Raw genomic sequence first — 22,503 nt, 5'->3', positions numbered from 1 at the left:
CGAGATAGCTTAGCTGATTATTTTATTCTCTGTGTTTTACAGCTGTTTCTAAACTAGACTAAATAATTTCAAAAGAAAGTTCTAGGTGCAATATGTGTCTCAATCAACATTTGTTCTACATTTTTGCAGAAAGCTCAGAATCTAAATAGTCGAAATGTGCGTATGTGGACTCTTAGCTATCGAGCAAGGCTTGTGTGGTACCTTTCTGTACAGGGGATACAATTCAGTGCATGTTCCCTAAGGTATTTATGCTTTGCACAATACTTTGCTTCAGTAAAAATGCCTTGTCAAAAATATCAAGTTCTAGCTAACATATGCCGTTAGTACATTATATAATGTGATTCTGATTCGGTACAAGAACTTATGGGAGGATTGCTAAACTAGACACGCAGGAAAAAAATCTTATAATATGATTTCTTAAATGCACCATGCTATGGAGGAATGTGGTTTCATTACTAGCAAGTAATTTGTTCTAGTCAGCTAAAAATATAATTCTTTAACGAAAACAGCTCCAGAATTCTGATTTTTGTCCTATCCTAACAAAACCGATGTTTTACAGTGTAATTGTAGGTAACTTTTTCTGACTGCTGTTGCTGAGGATTCGAGATGACTAGTTTAAGACTACTCACAACAACACTGGGTCTTTTGCTCACTGCCGGAACAGTAACTGTGAAATCTGTCGGTCTCGCTTTTAAAATGGTAGCATGGCGAAAACTGATAGAGCTTTCGCACGAAAGAAATTTTTGACACGTTTTGGTAGATTGTTTGTTGCTGAGGATTTGAGCTGTTCAATTCGAAGCTAGTGCTCCAACTTAGGAATACGTGAGCTGGTTAAGGTCACTTCTTTAACAGAAACGGCTAAATGCTCAGTGGCTGTCAGTGCACGGGCAGCAATGCGATGAGGCCAGAATGGCGGCCAGTGGCAATATGGCGGACCGTACTTACCCTACACAGAGCCTTATGGTCGAGCGCCTGGTGCCGGCTGGGATGATTACAAGACATGAACTGGATTCTAAGAGGTCTCCAGTCTCTTCATAGCCATAAAAAATGTGGCCTAGCTTCCAGTTTCTTGACTCTGATGAAGAATTTCATGAAGGTTCCATGAGCTGTGTGCAATCCCAGGTGACAGGGTATTACGCACAGTGCATTTGTCAGTTAGTTATGACTTACGGTAAATACTTAAAATGAGTTGAGGTTATGAAGAAAAACAATACAAAGGTTTGGATATAAGATGTTTGTATAAAATTTCTTTAATTATTCCAGTATCTTATTTAGAGCCTGAAGAATTCTGCTTCCCAGATGTTACTCGTATATCCCTTGGCCTTACTGATTAATGGATGTAGCAAATCATAGTAAAATTACAGCCTATGAAATTCACAGGACCACAAAACAGGGAAACCTTTCCTTGGTGGTGGTCTGTCTTTCCAAGAAACAACCTTCAATATACACTCCTGGAAATTGAAATAAGAACACCGTGAATTCATTGTCCCAGGAAGGGGAAACTTTATTGACACATTCCTGGGGTCAGATACATCACATGATCACACTGACAGAACCACAGGCACATAGACACAGGCAACAGAGCATGCACAATGTCGGCACTAGTACAGTGTATATCCACCTTTCGCAGCAATGCAGGCTGCTATTCTCCCATGGAGACGATCGTAGAGATGCTGGATGTAGTCCTGTGGAACGGCTTGCCATGCCATTTCCACCTGGCGCCTCAGTTGGACCAGCGTTGGTGCTGGACGTGCAGACCGCGTGAGACGACGCTTCATCCAGTCCCAAACATGCTCAATGGGGGACAGATCCGGAGATCTTGCTGGCCAGGGTAGTTGACTTACACCTTCTAGAGCACGTTGGGTGGCACGGGATACATGCGGACGTGCATTGTCCTGTTGGAACAGCAAGTTCCCTTGCCGGTCTAGGAATGGTAGAACGATGGGTTCGATGACGGTTTGGATGTACCGTGCACTATTCAGTGTCCCCTCGACGATCACCAATGGTGTACGGCCAGTGTAAGAGATCGCTCCCCACACCATGATGCCGGGTGTTGGCCCCGTGTGCCTCGGTCGTATGCAGTCCTGATTGTGGCGCTCACCTGCACGGCGCCAAACACGCATACGACCATCATTGGCACCAAGGCAGAAGCGACTCTCATCGCTGAAGACGACACGTCTCCATTCGTCCCTCCATTCACGCCTGTCGCGACACCACTGGAGGCGGGCTGCACGATGTTGGGGCGTGAGCGGAAGACGGCCTAACGGTGTGCGGGACCGTAGCCCAGCTTCATGGAGACGGTTGCGAATGGTCCTCGCCGATACCCCAGGAGCAACAGTGTCCCTAATTTGCTGGGAAGTGGCGGTGCGGTCCCCTACGGCACTGCGTAGGATCCTACGGTCTTGGCGTGCATCCGTGCGTCGCTGCGGTCCGGTCCCAGGTCGACGGGCACGTGCACCTTCCGCCGACCACTGGCGACAACATCGATGTACTGTGGAGACCTCACGCCCCACGTGTTGAGCAATTCGGCGGTACGTCCACCCGGCCTCCCGCATGCCCACTATACGCCCTCGCTCAAAGTCCGTCAACTGCACATACGGTTCACGTCCACGCTGTCGCGGCATGCTACCAGTGTTAAAGACTGCGATGGAGCTCCGTATGCCACGGCAAACTGGCTGACACTGACGGCGGCGGTGCACAAATGCTGCGCAGCTAGCGCCATTCGACGGCCAAAACCGCGGTTCCTGGTGTGTCCGCTGTGCCGTGCGTGTGATCATTGCTTGTACAGCCCTCTCGCAGTGTCCGGAGCAAGTATGGTGGGTCTGACACACCGGTGTCAATGTGTTCTTTTTTCCATTTCCAGGAGTGTATTTTGTTGTGCACCGAGCATGTTTCTATATAACTGCAGCACTCTCAATGGACTTTTTTTTTATTTTACGATGTGAATACTTGCCCATTAATTGTGGCGTGACCAAAACATATTACGAAAAACTGCTTGTCGAAATGTATCAGTTAACTGTAAAAAGATCTGATTCGGCGGCTGCTGTAATTGTGTGAAAATATGGCGCACAGTAACATTCGAATACTGTGAAAGCATCCTTGCAACGCGTGTTTAAATGAGCGTCGTGTAGCACTTACCATTTTCCTCCATTTTCTATACCATTCACGAACGGCGGAATAGAACAAAGACTGTTACTAAGTCTCTAAATGAACTCAAATTTCTCTGATTTTACAGTCTGATAATTTCGCGGGAATATGTGGGTGGCAATGATCTCTATACGTGAAAGGCAATGTCCCGACTGACTAACTGACTGACTCCTTATCGCTCAGCCCAAACCGCTAAGAACAGAAACACGAAGTTTGTAGAGGATGTGGGTCTTATAGTGTAGGCATCGTTTACGAAGGAATTGTCTGAAATTCTACTCTTAAGGGATAAAGTAGTCGATGAAAGACTTTTTGAAAGTTGTTGCTGTTAAGGGAACTTTGAAGCTAGAGCTACGAAAATTGGTATTTGGTTTCTCAGTCAGGAAATAAAAAAATACGTGTTTCAACATTTTGAAAATTCAGCCACTTAGGAGGTAAAATAGTGGATGAATTTATTTTGAAAATAAATAACTACTAAAGGATTTTTAAGGCTACATCTATGACAATTGGTATTTCACTTCTTGGTTAGAAATAAAAAATACATATTTCACTGTTTTTGGAAATTCAACCCCTAAGGCAGTGCAATAGGGGATGAAAATTTTTGAGAAAATGTTACGTTACATTACAAAATTTTAAAGCTAAATTTATGAAAATTGGTGTTTCATATCTCTGTTCGATATAAGGAAATGTTTTTTTAGTAGATGAAAGTTGCTGTGGAAATACCTCTACAAGAATGCAAAAGGTATGTTTAACAAAAACTTGGGACCCTAGCTACCAGAACCGCATTTTTATCAGAAGTACATTCGGAAAAGACCATGCTTAAAAGGCCTTAATTGGCGTGAAAAGCTTAGAAGCCATTGCAATGTGTGAACAACATAAAAATTCGATTATGTAAACATAAAAAAGTCTCTGCAGGCCATACAGTCTACACTAGCGAAGCAATGGCTGCTAAGCTAGTTGTGTTTTTAAAAGGTGGACGTCCATCAACGCTTTCTTATTTTATTTTTTAAAATATTCTTATTGAGCAAACTAATGATTGCGGCATGTTGATATTTGTGTCAGAATGAAAAGGAAAACTATTTCATAATGTGTCTTATCTAATTTATCCCTAACTAAACAACAGGTGGAAGGTAAACAACGAAAAAAATCATATTTTAGTAGATTGATTACACATATGGATTATTAAAGTAATTTGTTTATTAAAATTTCCACGACACTGAACACATAACAATTCCTTTTTTCTTTACATTTGGTCAGTCTTGTTGTAGGTACGTAATGGTTAATAAAACTGACACCTAATAATTTTAGAATCCGTCGTTACTGTCCTTGCACGTAATATGCACAGTATTGTATCAAAAATAACGTGGCTAGCGCATTTGGATACGGAAATAGTATATAAGAATTTTTAACTCCGCTCTAAATTTCAAACACTTTACACAGAAAACAGTTCAAAAGTTTGAACAATAAAAATGTATTCATAAATTTCCTGGAATATGTTTAAGCAATAAGATACGCGTCCACATAGTTCTGAAACGTCTTTGACAGAGGGCGAAAATCTCGTGAGCTACCAATCTTTTCACATTGTAACCAAGAATAAATGTCAAACACAGTCACGAAGAAGAGCACACACGGAAAGAAAGGTGTGTCTTGATGAAATTGCGCTGTATCCATATGATGCCGTCTGCGTGTGTCACCAAACAATTAGTAAAATCATACATGAATTGTATATTGTCTTCTTTCTTCCAGTTTTTGTTGACGAAACCTGAAATAAAGAGAAAGATCCGATAATTCTGAACTGCTAAAAACACTAATGTAGTGACTGTCCTAAAACTATGAGCTGCCGGAGCAACAGACGCAAAATAGTTAAAGTTAGACTAAATAAACAAAAGTAGTGTTGAAGAAATATATGTGTTTAAAGAAACACATAGTTCGAAACAGGTGAAGTTGGAGATAAAGAAACAAAAGCTATATTACAGAAATATATGTGTTTAAAGAAATACACTGAAACATTCTATTTATTTTTTAGCATTAAGTGCTTTTTTTATCACCCCTGTAGATTTCAAAGTGACTTCCACTGCTCTGTTTGATGGTATCACTTCCCAAGAACAGAAGTCGAGACAATAGAGATTAGCGAAGATTCAAGCCCCAAATTTGAAAATGAAATATGAACTAACAATACAACGTTCCCTAAGATGAAAGGGATGGTTTGTATCTTAAGCAATGGAAGTGTCTCTTTCAAGGGTCACCACAGATTAAAAAAAAAAAAAAAAAACACACACACACACTTCTTCTTCGCCAAAGTACCTGATGGACGAGGAAACCATGAAAGTATTTATTTTTGGATGTAACCTCGTCCACGCCAAACAGTAAGGCTTCCGAAAACATCGGTAATGTGAAAATCCAACTCGCGACTTTCTTACGTGACATCCTCAATGTCATGGATCAAGGCAATGGGGTAGTGTATTTAGACCCTTGCTATCCATGTTCTATACTAATGATCTGGTAGATAATATTAATACTGAACTCACGATTTTCACAGATGATACAGTTATTTATAACGAAATACTGCCTGAGAAAAGCTGCATAAATATTTAACCAAATCTTGATAAGATTTCAAAATGATCCAAAAACTGTCAACTTGATTTAAGAGTACAGAAAAGAAAAACGTCCACTTAACAACGCTCAGAAACGTAGTATCCTATGGCTGCAATATCAGTGAGTCCAGCTGGAATCAGACAACTCATGCAAATCTCCGAATGTGAGAATATGTGACGATGTGAAATGGAATGATCACATAGGCTCGATTGTGCCACATCTCACTTCATTGGTTGGACAACAGGAAGAGTCAGTCTACACAGGAACTTGGTTATGAAACACTTGTGAGTCGCATCTTAGAGTATTGTTCAAGTGTGTGGGACCAATAGCAAATAAGACAAACTAATTAAGGGACATTGAATATATAGAAATAAGAGCAGCACGAATAGCGACAGGTTTGTTTCACTCATGCAAGAGCGTTGCTGAAAGGTTGAGTACTCTGAAATAGCAGACACTTGAAGATCGAAGTCATTTATTTCACGAAACTTTACTTAAAAAGTTTCAAGAACGAGTACTAAGTGCGGTTTCTAGGAAATACTACAGCTTCTTATGTCTAGCACCTGTATGGCTCGAGAAGACAACATTAGTCTATTTAAAGGGTACACAAAGTAATTTTTGCAATTCATTCTTTCCGTGCTGCACATACAATTGCAAAGCGAAGAAAACCTAAGGGGACTTGCAGGAGCATTTCCGCAATAATTCTTCCCCGAACCCATACGTGAATAGAACGGGAAGAAAAGCCTTAATGCACGACAAGATGGTAAGCTCCTTCTACGTGCGCTTCACAGTATTCTGAATAATACGTATGTTGCTTCACATCATCTAAGTTAGATTTCAACAGATGTTGACAGAAAAAAATGTCTTTGAAAAGTAAGTACACATGCAGAGTAGCATCTAAATATCTTATAGGTACGTATTTAGATCATTGTTACGTTTTACAAAGTCAGAAAGATGCAAACCTGTTACTAATCTGAAAGCACAGAGTAGTACATAACGCATAAGCTGTACACATAAATTCGTATATATTTCAGAGCACTGATGATGTTTTGTAAAAGCAAAGGGAAAACGCTTATGGCATTATGAAATTGGTTATGTTCTGTTTCACATAGACGCACACACACACACATACACACACACAGACGAACACACACACATACACGTACACTGCCAAATCATTATGACCACTGCCCACCGGGAGGTTGTATGCTACCTCGTGGAGTTGAGGACACGCACGTGACGCGGTACGGGAAGTATATGAGCGGAGCAGAAACGAATACGGAATCATTCTAGCGACGATATGTGGCACAAATGTGGAAACTAGCCGCTTAAGAGGGCTAGGGTATGAAATGCGCCGACTTGGAGCAGGAGAGGCACCACAGGACATTTTAATTTCCACTGTATATACTTTTACAAATATATTCATAAAAGAATAAAACGTTCTAGGTTTTCAACCCGCTTTAATTCGAATAAAATCCTCGAGCTTTCAATGACCCTCTCCACCATCGTCGTCAGGAGTTTACTGTCTGCCGTGGCTGTTTTTTTTTTCTTTTTTTCTTTATTGTATTTCAATTCCCCATCGGGGCGGGCTGGCAGCAGCATATGGGCTGCTCTTCAGCCGAAAGACATAGAACGCACAACAGAAGACAGTGAAAAATATACAAAGGAGAGAATATGGTGAACATAGATATAAAAAAGGGGAAACATCATGGAAGGCAATAGACAAAAAAAGGGGCGACTGTAAAATGGAGATAAAAAACTGTAAAAATGTAGCGCACACAAAAAGCCGCACACTGCGACAAGTAAAAGAACACAAGGCACAGTATGACCAGAGCATAAAAAGTATCAACGGATGGCGTAGCACATAACACTGACAGTGAACCTCAAGGCAGTACACAATTAAAACCACACCTCTTGACGAACAGGAGAAACAGCACTAAACACAACACTGATGTGGCACACTGACGATGATCAAAACGGAGGATCTGCCAGGCGCAAGGAGATGAGGGAGACCGGAAGAAGGGAGGGAGGGAGGGAGGGGAAGAGAGGGGGTAGATGGGCGGGGGGCGCGCTGAAGAGGGCCAGGGAGGGAGGGATGTGGGAAGGAAAGAGGCAAGGATGGGGTGCAGGGTCTAAGGGGAAGGGCGGGGGGAAGGAGGAAAATCCACTCTGGGAAGGAGCGGAGAGGAAAAAGGGGGCCCTGGGGAGGGCGGGGGAACAAGGCCAGGTTATAGTTGGAAGGAAGGGTAGATGTCACGGCAAAGTTCGTCATCTGGGAGGCGGAGGCGCTGGAAATTGCCCTGATGAAGGAGATGGAGGGTGTGGAGATGGAGAGAGGGACAGATACAGCGATAGAGGCGCGGCAATGGCCGGGGGTGGAGAGGAAGGAGGAAACCAGAGGGTGGGGGGGATCAAGCCTGAGGAGAGTGTAAAGGATGTGGAGATTTTGGAGGAACAGGAGGAGGTGGGGGAAGGGGATGAGTTCATACAGGAGCCGTGTGGGGGAAGGAAGGCGGATACGGAAGGCAAGGCGGAGCGCATGGCGTTCAAGGATTTGGAGGGCCTTGTAAAAGCAGGTGGGGGCGGAGATCCAGGCAACAAAGGATGCCGCGGCTGTTACGGATTCTCGATTATATAGGCATGACGACGTCATCAGCAGCCAATCAGATAGACCCAATGTGGGGCGGACGTGTGTGTCGACCCGGGCAGCTAGCGGAGCTGTCGCCCGTGGCAGCGCCGGTGACGTCCTAGGTGGCGCCAGGGGCAGGCGCCACGCTTGAAACCGCCGCTCCCGCGTCGCGCATCTGTCTCTGCTTTCTTTCGATGTCCAACGCCCGTCACCATGCGCTGCTGAGTGTGTACCCCCGGTCTCTGTTGAAATTGTTGTTGTTTAAGCGAATCTCGGCCGCTTCCATTATAACGGAGGCTCAATATGTAGATGCATGAGCCAACACTTTTGTATTTTAGAACTGTATTTTATGCCCGTTTTCTAGGCAAGTCTCCACTATGGCCGACTTGTCAAGCTCACTTTGTTTTATTCGAATTAATGCGGCTTGGAAACCAAGAGCGTATTCATGTATTCATGTATGCCGCCACGAAAGACTCCGAGGACATATATTCATAAAACTTTGTGAGCATGACCAGGAAGGATTCAGGATTCACATTCATAGCATTGGAAGTTCAAAAAAATAGCAAAATAATTTTTTTTTACATATGAAATTTCATCTTTGTTTCACTCACTATTGGCTGCATTTGTTGCTATACGTACACTTCTCTTCATAAGTAAGAGAGATTCTTCGACGAATTTTGCACAGCATGCGAACCTTACTTACAGGTGCATGAAACTTTAGAATTTTCCAAATTTATTTTAAAACTGTGGTAAAAACTCAGATAATTAACCATAAAATTTGAGTTTTTTGCTAAACATGAAGTTTAAAATGTAACAGCTCATTCATTTTTTCATAAATTAAATAAATGGTAGAGTTTCATATATCTGTACGTATAGTTTGCATGCTGTGCAAAATTCATAGAAGAATATCTCTTACTTATCAAGAAAAGTGTACCCATAGCGACAAATGCAGTCAATAGTAAGTGGAAAAATGATAAAATTTCCCATATAAAAAATATTTGGTTTGTTATGTTTTCGAACTTCCACTGCTGTGAGAGTGAATCCTGATTCCTTCCTGGTCATGCTGAGAAAGTTTGATGAATTTGTTTGTAAAAGTATAGACAGAGGAGGTTAAAATGTCCTGTGGTGACTCTCCTGCTCCAAGTCGGCCCGTTTGACGTCCTACTCCCCTTAAGCGACTTTGACAAAAGCCATATTGTTGTGCCCCAGTGCCTGGGACCGAGAGTCTCGAAAACGGCGAAGCTGCTCGCGTGCAACTATGCTCTGTGGAAAGTGGTTGAAGATGGGTGTCCATACCTCATCACAGAACATAGCGACAGGAAGCTTGCCCGCTCTTTAGCAAGATAAGCGACCATCTGTGGCAGATCTGATGATAGTGCTGGCGCAGGCTCAATTGTTTTTGGAGCACGCCGCCCAGCACACGGTGTCGAAGATGGTGTTCCGCAGCAGAGGACCCCAAAGGGTTCCCATGTTGATCTAACAACAACGTCAGTTATGATTACAGTGGGCACGGAACCATCGAGATTGGACCGCGGATCAATGGAATTCTGTCGCCTGGTCGGATGAATCCCGTTCATTGTTAAACCAGGTTGATGGTCGAGTCGCGAACGGCTACTCGAAATTTGCAGCGCGCCACGGACGCAGGCAGGTGTTATGTTACAGGGGACATTCACTTGGGCCCCCTTGGGATCTGCGGTAGTAATCGAGGGAACCATAACAGCTGTGGACAACGTGAACATTATTAGGAACCACTTGTGAGCCTTTGTGCTTGATGTCTATCCCAACAGCGATGGAAACTTGCAGCAGGACAACTGTCCCTATCACAAGGCTACAACTGTGATGCAATGGTTTGAGGAGTGTGATTGTGAACTCACACTGATCACTTGGCCATCATATTCAGCTTATCTGAATCCAATGAAACTTAACTGGCACGCTATTGGGCACCAGGTAGGCGCCTGCAAACCAACCTGCCGTAAATTACTGGAAGTGTGTGGCCTGTACGTAAGCATCTGGTGCCACAAATATCTGGAAACCTATCAAGTACTTTTCGTACCAAAGCACGCAGAATCACTGCTGAATTGGGTTCCAGAGATGGACCAACACGCATTTAAGCAGATGGTCATAATGTTTTGGCTCATCAGCGTACATTACAATTATGAACATAATATTAGATTTTACCTTCTCGTCGACGCTGAGATCGTTAAAGATGGAATAGACCATCAGATTGTGGGAGGGTGGGGAAGAAAATCAGCCATTTCCTTTCGAAGGAACCATCCGGGATTTTACCTAAATGTGCACTGTCGGACGGAAATTTGCAACGCTGTCATTTGGAATACAGGCCCAGTGTCCACTACTGAGGCAGTACGCACGGTCTCTTTGCCTCGAGTGCACACCTGGCTCGGTCCAGCAGTATCTTAATGTCACGTTTCGTTTACATACCTACTGATTAACTTGTTAAATTGGATGGTGTCATGGTCACATTCAGCTTCACTTAGTTCTCGACTGTCTGAGAACCCAGAAGGTGGCTGGAGATGATAACTGGAGAAACTGGCATCACCTTCAGCGGAGCTTGTTTCCGAGCTGAAAAAAAGGGAGCTTCGTTGTATCTGTGATTACTAGTACTCTAATAACTCAGTATTAGCTATTAGAATATACAGGGAGTACATAAAGTCCGGGTACACTTTCAGTTATTTATTGCACAAGAACCAAACATTGTACAGGTAACATACATATGTCATTTTGAAGAGAAACCCTGAAAGGTTTTTTCATATATCCCGCCACAGCGTAGTTTGTTAATTTGCCGATAGTCAGCGCTAGTCGCAAACATGGCGAGTTCAGGTGCGGAGCGAGCTTTCTGTTTGCTGGAGTTCGACAAAAACAAGTGTGCTACAGCTGTTAAACGGATGTGTGACTTTTTTCTGCCGGGACACATTAAGGATCTGGTGTATGTAGCGCCTCTACCATGTGATACAGCAGAGCTTTGGGAGAGAATACGGGAAGCGACTGCCACAGTCGACGATGCCATGCTGGGACGGGCACGGCAAGAATTCGATATTGACGTCTGCCGGGTCATTCATGGTTCACATAATAATAATAATAATAATAATAATAAACTTTCTCTTCGAAATACAATATGTATGACATCTGTACAATGTTTAGACCTTGTGCAATAAATAATTGAAAGCGTTTCTGGACTTTATGTACACCCTGTAGATGTAAGAGTGTAAATCTTAACCAACACTTAAAATTGAATGTTTCCACTTGCAGTACTTAACTAACAGTACAAATAAATCACCAAGTAAAAGAGTCATCAAACATCGCACATACTAAAATAAGTACGAAATACATTCACATATACATCCAACGAGAAATCATATTTTTGTGTGGGTGAAAAAAAGGAAGGAGGGAGGGAGGGAGGGAGGGAGGGAGAGAGAGAGAGAGAGAGAGAGAGAGAGAGGGCTTCAACAATTCAGCAGGTCAATAACGCGTTGTTATACTGAAAGGTGGCTACACTGAGTCACAGCGCCAGAGATTGTGCCAGAGATTATTATTCCGCCGCCTCCACTGGGCAGTAGTAGTTTAGAGGATGTCGAGGGCAGTTGTTGTTCTGTTGGGCGAGAGAGTAGACGCTGTATGGTTGGCGTAATGTACAGATGGAAGAAGTTGCAATTGTCAGGATATATTTGAGAAAGGAGATGGGCTTTTGATTTATGATGTTGGTGTAATGGAATATTTTCGTCAATATATAATGAGGTAAAAAGGTATCACAGTTTTCTTTAATGACAATCCCTCTTCCCCACAGGTACAGTCAACAAAGCATCTGGCTCGTGTTCATTTATTAGACTTGTAATTCTGGTTTCTATGTGCAATTATAGTATTTCTGGTTTTTCAGTTAGTTCGTTGTAAATGATGTTTAGAATATTTTGTCGTATTGAGAAAGAACGGAGCCAGATAAATGTACGTTGAGTCACACTACCACACACAGAACAGTTACACTTGTGCTTTGTTGTTTCGTAGCTTTTATAGTTGCAAGGGACTTAGTTAACCAATTGTGTTAATGGAAATTCCTTGTCATTCTTTATTTTTATTTTATGCAGTCACGTTGCGTGCTAATACTAGTCAGGGCCAACCGGTTACGAGACTTCGTAACCGGACAGATAGCTACTAAAATTATTGCGTTTATTCATTAATATTAGTCCTTTTCATTTTAATTAAGCCCCCATGCAATACCTCTGACCTTAATGTAAGCGCTGTTGAATGCCCCCCTGAGGAATATCGTGCCAAATTCTGTACAATTCGCGCGCTAGATTGTTAAAATCCCGACGTGGTAGGAGGGCGCTGTCCATGCCGCCCCAAACGTTCTCAACTGGGGATAGACCCGGCGGCCTCGTCGGACCACGACACGATTTGGCAAGCACGGGTAAGGCGCTTGGCAGAATGCGGATCCTCTAGCCCTTCCTCAATCCCACGACCGCACTGTCTCCACACTGCGGAAAGACGCTGTACCTGGCACCTAGCAGGCCTGTGCTGGAGAACGCTGCCGTGTTGTGGGGGAATGTCGCAGCGACTCACATCAGCAGTCTCCAGAAGATCCAGAACAGGTGCCTGAGACTGGGACTACACCTTCCGCGTGACTTCAGCACGGCCGAACTACATCGGCTAAATAGCGTGCCGATGCTGGAGGACCGCTTCAAGCAGTCGGCCACACTGTTCTATGCCGACACGAGAAGATCCACGAATCCTCTCATCAGGAATCTGGGAAACCAGATTCACTGGCGAGAGACAACGAGATGGCTGGACTTGCTACGAGAGTAGCAACGCTGCTCAGGCACCAAGAGGAAGGAAAAGGAAGAGTGTCAAACCGGAAGAAATAAACCGAGACGCGATGAACTGAAAATGAGCCAGAGGAAGGAGAAGGAAAAGCAGCTAGACCTGCTAACCCTTCAACCTAACGGAGCTGCAGCTTCGAATTGACACAAAGCAAGCAAGCATTTGGCAAGCAAGACGGCAAGCAGTAGAAAGTTTGCTGAAATGTAAGTCCAGGATGGCTTGGCATGAAGGACAACAACACGGGATGTAGAGTGTCCTCGACATACCGCTGAGCTGTAAGACTGCAGTTGATGACAACGGAACGGGTCTAGCTGTCAAAAGAAATGGCACCCCAGATTCTTGTTGGGCTGTATTGCGGGCAACGGTCAGGCTGTTATCCCACTGCCGTCCAGGGTATCCCCAGACACCTCCTCGCTGGTCGTCGGAGCTTCGTTCGAAGCGGGACTCTTTACTGGAGACAATTATGTTGCAGTCAACGAGATTCCAGGCTGAACGCCTGTCTGGAGACGCTGCGGTCAGAGGAGGGACACCAAACTGTCGCCAACCATCAACCAATCAGGAGTGATGGTCTGGGGTGGCATTTCTTTTGAGAGCCAGACCGCTTTGGTTGTCACCCGTGGTACCCCTACAGCACGGCGGTACATCGACCATATTTTATGCCTCATTTTGTTGATGGCAAGCCGTTCTGGGTTTACATTCCAGCAAGATAACGCCCTTCTGCGCATGACGAGAGTTTATACTTCTTGTCATTGTGCTTGCCAAACCCTATCTTGGTCAACAAGGTCGCCATATATCTACGCAGTCGAGAACGTTGGAGCATTATGGGCAAGGGCCTCCAACCGGCTTGGAGTTTTGACAATGTAACTCGACAATTGGACAGAATTTGACGCGATATACCTCAGGAGGACATTCAACAACTCTATAAATCAATGCCAAGCTTAATAACTGCTTGTGTAATGGCCAGAGGTGGAACAACACGTTACTGACCTTCTCAGCTTGTCAGACTCTTTCTCTTGAATAAATCATCCAAATTTTTTGTAATTGTAATCATTTGTTTGTGTGTTTATATACATTGCATGTATCGATGTCCGTCTAATCCGAATAATTCCTTTGTAGTGGGTCGTTTTCTTTTTTTTTGTCTTAGAGTGTATATGACAGACAAACATCCAACGGTCGAAGACGCTGCAGTCATAGACTGTGCGGCTGATGCCGGCGGAGGTTCGAGTCCTCCCTCGGGCATGGCTGTGTGTGTTTGTCCTTAGGATAATTTAGGTTAAGTAGTGTGTAAGATTAGGGACGGATGACCTTAGCAGCTAAGTCCCACAAGATTTCACACACATTTGAACATTCGAACAAGCATCCAATCTAAACATTCCCGAAAAATGGTTCAAATGGCTCTAAGCACTATGGGACTTAACATCTGTGGTCATCAGTCCCCTAGAACTTAGAACTACTTAAACCTAACTAACCTAAGGACATCACACACATCCATGCCAGAGGCAGGATTCCAACCTGCGACCGTAGCAGCCGCGTGGTAAACATTCCGAGATCAGAGGTTGCTTCTTAAGTGATGTATCATAGGAACTTTAATGTTGCTGGATTTTTTTCTCTTCTCATCCACTCCCTCTGTATACTCATGTGCTCAAAAGTAAATAATAGCACTAAATAGTAATTCAAGGCAATTATACAGATTTTAAAGTGTGTCGAAGTTTGGCACCATCGCTGAGAGGTGTCGCTGAAGCAGAGACGCGGAGTTGGTCATGTGACCAGTGCAAACGTGTTTGTTTGTTTGTTTGTGTGTGTGTGTGTGTGTGTGTGTGTGTGTGTGTGTGTGTGTGTGGAGTGAGTAGGAAGTGAGTGACGTCTGGGCAATCGGACGTTACGAATGACGCTCTAGACCAGGGGCGGGCAAACGTTGCACGCGGCTCATGAGCACACAGCGCTGCACGTGTGCTGCTCGCGTGCAATCGTCGAACGGGACAGCGCCGACAGCCTGCAGGTTGCGGCAGTGTAGTGCCAGGCTAAGCTGCGGACGTTCAAGCGAAGCGACCACTACGTACTGAACATTGTATTTCAATAACCGGAAAATGCAGAGTGAATCGAGGAAACGGAGAATTGGAGATTTGCTATCTTTTAAAAAGGAATGGGAGAATCATTTGTTCTCTGCGGAAAAACGTGAAAATTGGAAATGTATAATATGTGACAGTATTCTCGCTGGTGAGCGGAAGTTTAATATTGAACGCCATTATAATAAATTTCAGTATGTTGCCGTTCTTAGTGCAATAAAAGAGGAATTTCTCAAGCGATTTGGGGATATATCATACTTATCTCAAGGTTTTGAATAGTTCTCGAGAGAATCTCGTTTCTGTAGATGATATTCGTCTCAGTTTGCAAATGGAATTAATAGATCTACAGTGTAATTCTCGTCTGAGAGACAAGTTCCTTTTGGCAAGGCGTGTAATAGATCTTTATCACGACTTTCCACAGCAAGAGTTTCCTCGTCTCCATCGTGAAGCAATGAAGATGGTCAATGTTGGGCTCGACATACTTTTGTGAGAGATTTTTTTTCTGTTATGAAAATTGATAAGTCTCGGTTAAGAGCAAACATCAGTAATGAAAATTTAGGTAACTGTTTGCGTTTGTCTGTATGTAGAAATTTTGTTCCAGACATTAAACGTATTGTAAACTCCACCTGTGATAATTAAACAAAACGTATCGTAGGTAATAGGTGCTCTTTCAAACCATAATTACTTTCAAACACTCCTACTAACCTTATTCCTTCATTTAATAAAGCAGGCCAGGAAACAAAACGCATTACAGGGGAAGAAGCGGAGAGACGGTATGATGGGGAGGGGTGAGAAGCGGGTGGCCAACTTGCCCCTGTGTGCACGCAGAACACCTGTTAACTGCACACGTGCATGTGCACCGCACACGTGCAGAATTCCTGCCCGCCCCTGCTCTCGACTGTGGAGGCTGGGCAGTTCTTGATATGAATCGCCTATGTCTCAGACGTGACAATATGGTACTCTGTGAGTTCTTCCACGTGAAAGCAGATACATGGAAATGGAAATGAGCGTTTGACGTCATTCGCCAGGAGGCCCCTTACGGGGCAGGTCCGGCCGCCTTGGTGCAGGTCTTATTACATCCGCCGCCACACTGGGCAACCTGCGTACCGAATGGGGATGAAGTTATGATGAAGACAACACAACACCCAGTCCCTGAGCGGAGAAAATCCCCGACCCAGCCGGGAATCGAACTCGGGCTCCTTAGGATGGCAGTCCGTCACGCTGACCTTTTTTTTTTTTTTTTTTTTGGTTGATCTCATTTTGTTCTATATTGTTCGTGGCGGACGTCCGATGACACTCGTTCAGGTTGTTCGTTGATCCGTTCACTCAGTTTCTTTTTATTACAGCGGGTAGCTAAACCCTCTGACCGAACACGCTGAGCTACAGTGCTGGCTGTCCATTCAGCTATCGGTGCGGACAGCAGACACATGAAATGAGCGCTAACCGTGTTGGCTTTAAGCGGAGCGTTGCGGGGGCCTCCATCGAGCATAATTTAGGTGTTCAGAGTCGTGTGACGGATTCGGATGTACGATTCACTCCCTACCGACACATGTTATGGTGAAGTGGATTTAATGCGACTCCATATTTTCATGATATGTTCTCCATGTTAAGCATCGGTCCCATTTGAAGTGTGTGCGTAGGACAATATAAGCTGTCGATTCTTCCCATATAGATGCCAACTAATTAGACTGGAATAATTATCAATTACATCTGATTGTCTCAATTACATCTGATTGTCTTTCCTTATGGCTTTACTCTCGCAATGGCGAGCAATTAGTGAGGTATGGTATCTTCTTTGAGAGTACTGACCGGTGAAACTGTGTTCGGGTGTATGTAAACCAATCATTTGAATTGTCCCTAAAGTACTTATATTCCAGTGATCGTTCTGTACGCTCTGTACTGAACTAAGGAAACAATTTTGTTCATTCGTATAAGGGCATGGCCACGGATGCGATTTCTTGGTGGATAAGCAAAATATCTACCGAAGCGAATTCGGAGTAATCTCAGTACGAGATACTATGAATTGGATAATCCTTTTATGTATTGTAATCTACTACCCTGCTTTTTGATTCCTTTGGATGCTTTTCAGTTTCAATTAAAAGTTAATTTGAAGGCATTGGTCAGCATAAATAATTTGACTGTATAGCTCGTGTATGAAAGACTTACCTTGTTTCCTTTGTTTTTAAAAACATAAAATCTGGTAAACTGTTGATTATAGAGATCTCGTTTGTGAATGAAACAGAGTAAATTTCAAGAGAGTTCCTGGTCATTTTTAAATTAATTCTGGTAAATTTGTGATGGCAACAAGTTGTCTTGTTGATACGATAAATGCTGGGAAATGGTCAAGTTGCTATGGTAAATTTTGCAAAGGTTATTATGTTTCAAAAAAAAAATTGCTGTTCTTTAAAAATAAGTTGCTAGAACTTTGGTTGTGTGTCTGTCCTTTCTACCTAATCAGCCACCGACAGTAGGATTTGGTCTCAGTAGCGTCATGAAGAAAAAAAACGCTTTTCTAGATTGTCAAATAGCTCTGAAGGACAGTGGAAAACACAAGTAACATAAGTATCAAAACTATAACATTGTATATCTGCCGAAGTATGCTGTACTTGATCCGCTTTTTGGTTAGCGGTAGAATCCAGGTAGATTTTTGTGCCACTTCGCTATTTTGTAGTTCAACGTGTTCTAGTTCGTACATTGAGAACTTCTGGCCTAGTTACCTTGCGTCAGTTCTATAGAGTAATATATCATTATCATCATCATCATCATCATCGTCATCGTCATCAAAAGTAGCAGCAGCAGCAGGTGAAGATGCAGAAGCAGCAGGAGCCCTGTGACTTTCTCTGCTGGATAATAAAAGCCTCCTCTAGATTTTTCCATGCATTATCACCTTCAGCTGTACAGAGGCCTGGTGTTCCTAGACTCATCCTCCCACCTTCCACTATGTTAATTTTCCGATCCGATCATTTATTACCTTTCGAAACCCAGCAAAGATCTTCCTTGGTTCAAGTAGCACCCGTTCACGTGACTGGGGGTCTCGCCCATCTTCATGTTTCTGTTTATTCCAGTCTGACTCAGTTTATTATTTTCCTGTCTCTCAATAAATGTCAGCATATCTCCTTTTCTCACAAAGAGATCCGTGATTTTTGAATAATTTTCACATTAAAAAGCTTTGCCTCACGACCACGAATCAAAACTGGTAAAACTGTTTCCTTCGAATAAAACAACATGATTGCTGTTACCGGTCTCTATATATTCATCTTCACCTGGTGGATTTATACGGATTAATGCGGTATGTCTTGTGTTGCGTTACGACTTTGGAGTTACACGTGGCATTGCGTCCAGGGGTCACAGGCTACGCTTCCTGTCGTGTTACTTCACATACACAATCACGAAGTGTATATGTATGAAAATAGAAATTCGGAGAATTGATGAAACATTGTTTTATGCTTCCAGCAATGGCTGAGTTCACCATTAAGGGTGGTAGAACGTCAAACGGGCCGACTTGGAGCAGGAGAGGCACCACAGGACATTTTAATTTCCACTGTCTATACTTTTACAAATAAATTCAAAAAAACTTTGAAAGCATGATCAGGAAGGATTCAGGATTCATACTCATAGTAGTGGAAGCTCAAAAACGTAACAAAATACATTTTTTTACATGTGAAATTTCATCATTTTTTCAATTACTACTGGCTGCATTTGTTGCTATATGTACACTTTTCTTCCTAAGTAAGAGAGATTCTTCGATGAATTTTGCACAGCATACAAACTATAGTTACATGTGTATGAAATTCTAGAGTTTATTTAATTTATGAAAAAATGAATGAACTGTTACATTTTAAACGTCTTGTTTAGAAAAAACTCAAATTTTATAGTTAATTATCTCAATTTTTACCACAGTTTTTAATATATTTGGAAAATTCTACACCTGTAAGTACTGCTTGTATGCTGTGCAAAATTCATCGAAGAATCTCTCTTTCTTAGGAAGAAAAGTCTACCTACAGAAACAAATGCAGCCAGTAGTAAGTGAAAAAATGATGAAATTTCACATGTAAAAAAAAAGGTGTTTTACTACGCTTTTGAACTTCCACTGCTATGAGTATGAGTCCTCAATCCTTCCTGGTCATGCTGACAAAGTTTTATGAATTTATTTGTAAAAGTATACACAGTACTCCAAGTCGGCCTGTTTGATGTCCTACCCCCCTTAATGAACTCTCTGAAGGAAGAGATTTGGAAGCTTTCTTAAAATACGGAAAATGTTTCTGCACTGGGATGCATGAATGCGATGAGCAGATTCTCCATACATGGATTTTATATTGTAAGCTAAAGCTGCCTGTGGTTTAATATTTTCCGCCCACAGATGATGTTAATCATCCATTTTATCATTGAAAGTAATAAGTAAGAGATTCAGGAGAAACGAAAGTATAATTAGTCTGTAGAAACAAACCTTGACTACCTGTCGTGTGACGTCACTCTTTTATCACCACTGCAGGCAGGATAATGCCGCGGTGTCCGTCTCCTTTGTGGGATGGGAGACATCTCATTGGACTCAGTACTTGAGTCAAGGTGATAAATTTCTGTAACACACACATACACGTGCAAAGTAAAAACTGCAGGGTGGGCACACCATTTGCATTGTGTTATTTGTGGTAGCGCACCTATCGCATGAGCGTACTTCGTAATGCAAGTTATTCAAGACTTTATTTTTACTGGAAAGCCATTTGTTTATATGTTCCTTGAAATAACTGTAAAACTAATTTTGTATATTTAACTACCAGACTCTGCAGGTTCTGCGCTGACAATTTCTTTAGCAAACTCTGTGACCTTTGTAAACTTTATGCAAAAGCAGCTAACATTTTTTTCATTTTTTCACGTGTTAGGAAAATCGACATACAGAACAGGACGCAGTTTTTCTCGTAGTGTGACAGAAAGCTCTGAAGCAGATTTTGCGTTGTGTAGCGGTGTGGTCAGCTGCCAGAGCGTACCTAGGCTCCTCGCCGTGGCCTGCTTCAGGGGAATCCGGTACCTGCTCGCCGCAGAGGGGCTGCCGCTCGTGTCAGACTCCGAGTTCTGGCCGGCGTCGGCCCCCTTGAGGCCGTGTTCACCGTTGCTGTGCCTGTGCAGGCTGGACGACGTCATCGACTGTTGCATGTCGCTTCCTGCAGGCAGATAAAGGAGCGGTTATGTGCTTTAGCAATGTAACGTCGTTACAGTTTCCAGATACCTACGGGTCGGAAATGTATCACCGTAAAGATAGGCCCACAAAACGGCAGCCAATCTGTGACACGTGCACGGAATTAAACAATGAAGAGCTGTTCAAACAAATTTCAGGCTTGCTGCTGGTCGTCGTTCAACACCTCACACGGTATTTCAACTGGGCATCTGCCAGTCATCTTCAGGTGAGCCGTTACAGACTGGCGAAAGCGTTATTTTTTTTTCTTTATTGTGACTTCATTCCCCTGACCCATATAGGCAGGGGAGGGCTGTCAGCGGCACAATCCGCCGCTCTTCAGCCGAGTGACATGAACTTAAAATAAGAAAAAATGGTACATGCATAAGGCGATAAAGGGCAACTTAAAACAGAATAATGGGAGAAAATGGAGGTAAAAAATATAGACTAACATGGAGACGTTCATGGAGTACAGTAAAAAAAGTCACCAGAAAGTTAAAAAACACAGTTGGCGATTCTGCAAAACTCAGAGAAGACACTGAATGGACATGCACACGTTAAAAGTCGGCCACAGTAGTAAAAACACTCCAGAACAACACACTTAAAACCCACTTCCAGCACACACGACGAAGAATGAAACTGCCAGGTGGGACCTGCCGAGGGAAAGGTCAGAGAGGATGGAAAAGGAGGGGAGAACAAGGGGCAGCAGGGGAAGCAGTGCGATGAAGAGACGAGGGGCGTCAGCAGGTACAAGGAGAGGCAGGAGACAAGTGGGGCGGGAGATGAAGGGGGAAGATAGGGCAGGTGGGAGTGCAGAGACAAGGAGGCACAAGAGATGGAGGGGGAATGGGAGGGGGAAGCCACTCAGGAGGAGGGAGGGGGAGGAGAGGGAGCCCTGAGGAGGAGGCAGGAAGAGGGGGTTAGAGTTGGTAGGAAGGGTAGATGTCAGGGCGAAGCTCATCATCCGGGAGGGGTAGACGGTGGAAGTTGCATTGGGAAAGGAGATGAAGGGTGTGGAGATGGAGAGAGGGTGGGACACAACGATAAAGGCGCGGCAACTGGTTGGGGGTGGAGAGGAAGGGAGACACCAGGGGGTGAGGGGGATCAAGGCGGCGGACAATATATAGTGTACGGATGTGTTCAAGGAAAAGGAGAAGGTGGGGGAAGGGGATGAGGTCGTAGAGGATGTGCGTGGGGGACGGAAGGCGGATGCGGAAGGTGAGGCGGGGTGCATGGCGTTCGAGGATTTGGAGGGATTTATAGAACCGGGGAGGGGCGGAAATCCAAGATACGCTGGTATAACAGAGGATGGGGCGGATCAAGGATTTGTAGGTGTGAAGGATGGTGGAGGATGCAGAACCCACGTCCGGCCGGACAGGCGTTTCAGGAGGTGGAGGCGGTTGTGAGCTTTGTTTTGGATGGTAAGGAGATGGGGAGTCCAGGTGAGGTGGCGGTCGAGTGTGAGGCCAAGGTATTTGAGGGTAGGAATGAGGTGGATAGGACGACCATAAATGGTGAGGTAGAAATCATGGAGGCGGAAGGAGCGGGTGGTGCGGCCTATGATGATCGCCTGGGTCTTGGAGGGAGCGAAAACGTCCTCCGTTCCGCAGTATATAGCGTGCTGTAACTATTCTACGCATGCGCCGAAAACTTGATATATGAACCACACTGCCCGCCGGCAGCGTCCTCGCTGGTGGAATAGCGGAAGTCAGACGCCCTCTGCGTTGCTGTTTGCCGCGGCCGTCGGTGCACTCTTTCGTCTTCGATTAGAGCAAATCGTGGATATGATCGTATTCCATGCATTGTCCAGCTGGTAGCCGCTGTCACAGTTCAACAGGTTTTCCGCCAGTCATATTTCTACGGTTACTTTAATAATGAAGTTCCAGAAAGACGTTCCTGCGGCAAAGTCATTGGCTTCTCATACTCCCTTGAATGTTGTAATGAGACGCGAAATTAAAGCGTCACCCATCCACAAGGACCAGCTCAGTTTGCAGGTAAATATAAGTTTAATTTAGTGTTTTGTTTATGTATTTGTAATATTTTGTTATGTTTGTAAAATATTTAAAGTTTTG

At 43.8% G+C, this 22,503-nt stretch overlaps 1 protein-coding gene across 1 annotated transcript in view; it reads right to left on the bottom strand.

Annotated features, from left to right (window-relative positions):
* Positions 1–4,323: 4,323 nt before the first annotated feature.
* Positions 4,324–22,503, bottom strand: part of LOC126094953 (Down syndrome cell adhesion molecule-like protein Dscam2) — an 890,199-nt gene continuing 872,019 nt past the window's right edge. Inside the window, exons 35-38 of the mRNA XM_049909611.1 lie at positions 20,247–20,420; positions 19,718–19,838; positions 10,805–10,945; positions 4,324–4,906 (exon numbers count right to left, since the gene is read on the bottom strand). Of these exons, the coding sequence (XP_049765568.1) occupies positions 4,855–4,906; positions 10,805–10,945; positions 19,718–19,838; positions 20,247–20,420 (488 nt within the window). The 3' untranslated portion in view covers positions 4,324–4,854. The remainder of the gene's footprint in view (positions 4,907–10,804; positions 10,946–19,717; positions 19,839–20,246; positions 20,421–22,503) is intronic.

Source organism: Schistocerca cancellata, chromosome 1 (genome assembly GCF_023864275.1).
Source record: "Schistocerca cancellata isolate TAMUIC-IGC-003103 chromosome 1, iqSchCanc2.1, whole genome shotgun sequence".
NCBI lineage: Eukaryota > Metazoa > Arthropoda > Insecta > Orthoptera > Acrididae > Schistocerca > Schistocerca cancellata.
The sequence above is the reverse complement of the archived record's forward strand: the minus strand, read 5'-3'. Positions and strand labels throughout refer to the sequence as shown.